The sequence below is a fragment of the Grammomys surdaster genome, unplaced genomic scaffold, assembly GCF_004785775.1.
Source record: "Grammomys surdaster isolate TR1022 unplaced genomic scaffold, NIH_TR_1.0 126394, whole genome shotgun sequence".
In the NCBI taxonomy this organism is placed as follows: Eukaryota; Metazoa; Chordata; class Mammalia; order Rodentia; family Muridae; genus Grammomys; species Grammomys surdaster.
The window spans coordinates 41,282-47,527 of NW_021621188.1; the positions used below are offsets into that span (position 1 = coordinate 41,282).

The 6,246-nt window shown below is 41.3% G+C and overlaps 1 protein-coding gene across 1 annotated transcript; it reads right to left on the reverse strand.

Moving 5' to 3' along the window:
• Nucleotides 1-629: 629 nt before the first annotated feature.
• On the reverse strand, nucleotides 630-5,841 carry LOC114614604 (cancer/testis antigen 55-like). The gene is made up of 5 exons (XM_028760218.1): nucleotides 5,763-5,841; nucleotides 4,693-4,877; nucleotides 2,058-2,202; nucleotides 1,321-1,433; nucleotides 630-824 (listed from the first exon to the last, which is right to left on the reverse strand). Exons 1-5 carry the CDS (start codon nucleotides 5,839-5,841, stop codon nucleotides 630-632), a joined length of 717 nt encoding a protein of 238 aa, XP_028616051.1.
• Nucleotides 5,842-6,246: the final 405 nt, after the last annotated feature.

Genomic DNA, 6,246 nt, shown 5'->3' on the forward strand with positions numbered 1-6,246 from the left:
TGGGGTTTCCAATGGAGGAGTTAGAGTGAAGACTGTTGGAGCTGAAAGGGTTTGTGGCCCCATGAGGAAAGCAACAATACCAACCAACCAGAGCTCCCAGGGTCTAAACCACCAGCCTGGGAGCACTTAGGGAGGGATCCATGGCTTCAGCTGTATATGTAAGGGAGGAGGGAGGGCCTTATATGTATATGTCGGGCATAGATGGGAGAAGAGATCCTTGGTACCATGAAGGCTGGACGCCCCAGTGGGTGGGAATTTGAGGGTGGGGAGGTGGGAGTGGGGGGTAGGTAGGGGTACATCTGCAGAGAAGCAAAAGGAGGGGTGAGGGGATAGGGAGTTCCTGGGTGGGTGGGGATGGGGTAAGGGGATAACATATGAAATGTAAATAAAACATCCAATAAAAAAATAAAATACGCGTTAAAAAAATAAATAAATTCTAGTTGAAAAATAAATTAAAAAACAAAAAAACAAAAAATAAATCCATTTTATCATTACCACCACCAAAACAAAAACAATGTTCAAAAAAAAAGTCTTGACTTCCAACATATTTACTTTGTTCATCCGTACTACTTTATTTAACCAGGCATTAGAAGCCAGTATTAACATTGACAGTGATCCAGAAGGATTGATTAATACAGCACATCCACTGGACTCATAGCCACCACTCTACGAGTGTAGTGAGATTGGATGCTGTCTACCACAGTAGCGTTCACAATGTCATACAAAGCCGGTGTATATCCACGGTGAGTATGGAGAGAATCCAGGGTGAAAAAGACGATGTCATCCACCACGCCATTTCTTCCATCAATGCTAGTTACACAGACCTATGATGAGAAATGATGACAATGAGTCTGGGGAAGCGTGTAACCCACCACAGACAGCCCTCCACATCCCCAATCAGCAGGTCCCTCACCCCATCATAACCTCACACTCTACTTCCCTGACTTTACAACTCATTCTCAGGTTGTCCTAACCAACCTCTGACCCATCTCTATCAGCAGGTTGTACACCTCAAACCTAGTGCACTCAAAGGTTCCTCACAATTTTCTCACAACCAAGACGATTTTCTAACTCTTGTCCACAGAACAGCCTAATGTCAAGGAAAACACACAACTTAGAAATTAAGCACACACACACACACACACACACACACACACCATTACTCTCTGCTTACTTCTTTTTCAATCAGTGAACAAATGTGTCCACTCTGACAGGGGATATACTACCAAACATACCACACAAAATCCTGGGCAGGAAAGGGATCAGTAAGGAGGAGAAGCAGCTGCCTAGCCATGACAAGACAACATGGAGGTCAATTACCTTGTCCATGTACTGGCAGTTGAGAGGGCTCACAGAGTGGATATTGACATTTGAAGTGCCCGGGTTCATGGAATACTCAACAAGCAGCAAGTCTCCTTTGAAAGGTCTGAATGCTAAAACAGCCAAGAAAGTGAGAATTAAATATTAATACAGTCAGGTCACATTTCCTAGGACTTTATTCACTGCCATATGCTGACCAACATTTCCTGCAGGTAAAATAATCTTCCAAACTCTTAGACTCCTTAAATATCTTCCTACAGGAAGGAAAGCAGAAAGCCGTGTAAACACTGGTTCTTTACAATGATGTATTCCCCAGGCTTTGAGGAAGACATATGATGCAACTATTTTCCAGATAAATCACTTATAGTTATGTAATGCTGTCATTGATTCGATTTTGAATGTATCCTGGGACAGTGGCACAAAAACTAGAATCCCAGAAGCTTAGTGGGTGGCTTTCCTAATCTCATGCACAATTCTCAGATACGTATGAGTTTCTGGTAACTTTCAGGAACACTATGTGAAAAACCAAAGTTAAAAAGTGACTTAGCCAACAAAATCAACTGAATCAAGAGAACCACATGGACACATGGTGGTGGTCATCACAGGGGACAGGAGCTCTAGGCAAAATTTAAAATACTGCCCTTTCCCCCTGTATTGTACCCTGTGTTCAATTTCAAGGACCCTCAAGCCCAATACTTATATTTCTTGCTCTATATTTTTAAAGCTATAACTCCTACCTCCAGAAAACATGTATAATGGGAAGAACGTGTCTTTGCTGATATAAAGATCATCTTCAGTTACAGAGGTGACACATTTAACACAAAGTCTTCTGCCAGGTTTTGATGGATCATTACGGTCAGGAAGATCATTTATAGGTTTCACCTGTAAGAGGAAACAGTGAGTGCAGGTGAATTAAAAATTATATACAGGAGATTGTACCCTTACCAAGGATTGGTAAGTATTGTAGTGAGTACCTAAGACATATGTAAGGATACTTTAGGACATAGTCCTCCTATGTCAGAGACAACGGATTTTATTATACATGCCAAAGCAGCCCTCCTGCTGCAGAAATTGTTTAAACAACTATTCTCAAACCTAGAAGATACATTTCCCATTAAAAATATATTATGGGCCTGAGATAAGGGCATAAATTATATCTATGCTTGCTCTGTGGATTGCTAAGTGTAGTGCAAGTGTGAGTTCCACACCTATGTTTAATGCATCCACAAACTTAGCTTCTGACTTTTGAAATGCAGTGTTCTTACTTTCTAGAAACTCAAAATTCAATAGTGTAAAATACATTAAAAAGTATACTTCTACACAATTTGCCATTATGGCTGCAACTCAAATTAGAGAAAAATTTTCCACATTTACACCGTCAGAAACAGCCTGAGTCACACTAGGTAGGATAATCTGAGGATACCTTTGTGGTGCATGTGAAGGAAGAGAACTTGGTTGCCTGGGAGATGGGGGTAAAACAGAATTAAGTCTGCAGAAAGAAGAATGTGTAGCACAGTTTTGGAGAAGGGAGGAAGGAAAATGTGCTCTCTCCTTTCAGGACTTGGATGCATGAGTTCATCATGAAGTGAGAGATGTAACCACCGGCAGAAGATTTTTCAAAGACAAGTCATGCAAGGCTGGCTCTACAGACTGGTGGAACACTATTATTCTAAATTATCAAAGAAAATGAACTTTAGCATAAGTAGTTTTCCTTTGAAACTTTCTTCATTAAACAAAAGATGAGTGTTCTTTACACAAAAAATAGAATTGCCACAGGGACACAAAGCAGAAAACCATCTCCCACAAACCATACTGGATAATTCTATTATCCAGAAACAGTGACTGGTTACCCCTTTGAAAATCAAAACCGAGTATTGTGCATGCTATTAAAATATTGCATGAAGACTCACAAAAGGGCAGCACAAAGGGACATCTGGAATCACAATAGGTACATGCATGATAATTAGTGACCTGCATTCCTCATCCTGTCATATTTAGTTTGGATGCACTCATTATGTGTAGAGGGAAGAGGCTGATGACAGTTGATGTTCTATGATCATCATGAAAGCTGAAGTCACTGATTCCAAAGGGTGTTTTCAACATCTAAATAATTGTTGCCACATCTCACTCTGTGTATGGCTAGTTATTAGTACAGATTGCATGGTCCTTTCCCTTAGGATCACTTGCACTGAGTAGTGAAGGGCTTGGATCCTATCTGACAATTTACCACCAATTCTGTCAGTATGCTGGCAGATGAGCATCACAGACTCTGACCATTCTGACTTTACACTAACACATAGACATGCTGTGTACCCTAACAATATCTCAGTTTTTACGGCAAACTTGCATTCTCCCAGTTCTCTTTTTTTTTTTTTCAACACAGAAACACCACTAACATTCATGGCAAAGAATTCAGATAGATTTTTAAGACCCAGAAAAACCCTAAGATAGTGTTTGTCCCCACAAACTAAATGAAGTAGAATGGATGATTCAACTCACAGTATAGCACCAGTTAGGAGCAAGTTGCAAAGCAATGTATGTGTACATCCTTCTCTTAGCACCCTTATGTCAAATGTAGGCTGACTGTTTTCAAGCCAATATGTGTATAGCTTTCTGAAAGAAATAGGAGTAAAACTAGATACTGTATATGGGGCCTGTAATTCCAGAACGTAGGAGCCAGAAACTAGGAAGATGGCTGCAAGTTGCAGGCTAGCCAAGGGTTCAGTCTATTTGTGGCCATGTAATGTACAGAGTAATAATTTGTTGCATAAAATTTAAATACTTAAAAATGTGCTTTTCAGTTATCAAATTACCAATAGTTTTTTCAATAACAACAACTGCTACTACTACTACTACAATTAGCACTACTACTACACTAATGTGCCAGTGCTTATCAGTACTGATAAGAGGATTTTCTGTAGCCTACGGCTGAGGTGATAAATTAGAACAGTATAGCCAACAGTTTTTGTTAGAATAGCCATTGAAATGTAAATATATGAGCTGATTATGTTTATAGAACAAAGTCTTAAAAATCTATAGCAGAACTTTGTTGTACATAAAATATGCCTTTTATTCTGAATACATTATAAAGTAAAGGACGTTTATAGTAAATATATTTGTTTGAATTCATAGAAGAGAAATAGATTCTTACTAAAAATGGAAGTAATACCATTATATGAGATCCAATAATTCAACACATTTAAATATGAAAGAGAGGTAAAACAAATCTTTATAAATATAAAAAATGATACTGCAATCACATAGTAGAAGAAGCCCATTAAACTCATCTCATATCTACATTAGAGTTTGTCTTAATCTAAGAGAGAAATCAAAATGCCCTTAGGTTAAGGGACTGGATAAACTCAGCCATACATTGATTGCTTTCAGGTTATAAGACGTATCATCTTTTTCCACAAGTGCAAGGACATTTGTCCCGATGTCCAGAGGCGCGTTATCACTGATTACATTCGTATTGAAGAATATGGTTTCATTAATCCAGCCATAGTCATCACAGAGAGAGGTCACAACTCCCTGAATAGACTTGAACTTGGAGTTATCTACAAAACAGGTAAACAAAGGTCATACTGGTTCATGTCAAATGCAAGCACCCACTACATACAAGTTCTACTCTGAACACCCTTGTAGCTAGGAGCACATAGCATCACTCCTCTGACCATAAGACAACAGCCATCACTGCATCCTAAGGTTGCGACTCCAGAATGGCACCTCCACGACATCTATTTCAGCTGTGGGTGACCCATCCCAGTGAAAATGCAAGTGCTATGTTCATCTACCTGCTCAGGAAGCCCCTTTAAACTCCCACTGTTACTAGTATATGTCTGACTCAACAGCAGCAGCCAATGGGTAGCCTGAGCCCTAGATTCTCCAACATCCCTTCTGACAAAGCAGTAAAAGATATGTGCAGATGTAAGGACCCGTTGCCAAATTTTCTTTTGCTCTTCATAAGTCTTATGGGTAAGTAATGTTTGGGGATCTGGTGCCAGTATCCTGCAGGGACAACTGGTCACCGTCCTCTATAGTGCCTTCCTTACACCCTGCCTCCTGGCTTCAGATACATGTGTTCATGGAAAACAAGGCTGAATTCACTCTCAAAGTGTGATGTTCCGTTTCTCTGGGGGATAACCAAAGACATCTTTCAAGGGCAAGATGCGAAGGCAGGGACAGTACAGCCCACGAAGACTTGTGTCACGTGTTCTGTGAGTTGGTCCAAACAGCCTCCGCTTTGGCATACCAGAGGTGCTTGGCGCCCAGCTCAGTACTGGCCTAACTTGAAAACTCAGGAACATCTACATCAATGGCTACTCAGGATGGCGGCAGGTCCCTCTCGGCTCTTTGTGCCCCACCACATCTTAAGGTGGAGGAAAGCCTTTCTGAGGAGTCTCCTTGGGTGGTGGGGGGAAGGGAGGGTGTTCCCAGATTACCTGTTTGGCGTTCCTGTGATGTTTCTTCAGACGTGTTCTTCCCTTGAAAGAATGCAGACATCCACCGTACAAGGTTCATTATGGTGGTATCACCAGCAACCTGGGCAATGACCAAGGCTTACAGATGACTCAGCAGGCTTCCTTTGTCTGACTCTCAAGATATGACCCTGTTCCCCAGCCTCTGTGAGATGACGGTGAATGGCTCTCAGGAGAGCCAGGGACAGGGTACCTCTCTGGCTGCTGCCAGATTCCCTTAAAGCTGTGTCTTGGGGAGAGCCCACCTCTTTCCACTGGCCAGTCAATGAGACACAATGGTATGTGTACGTCACTGCTTATGTCATTGGCTCTAGCCAATGAGCAGCAGAGGGCAAGGACATTTGGTCCCACCCACTCATTGTGAATAAACCAACAGGAAGGCCTGTGGAAAAGCTGCTTGCAGTTGCATCCTTGCATACTCAGTTTGGTTTTAAGGGCTCTAGCTGTT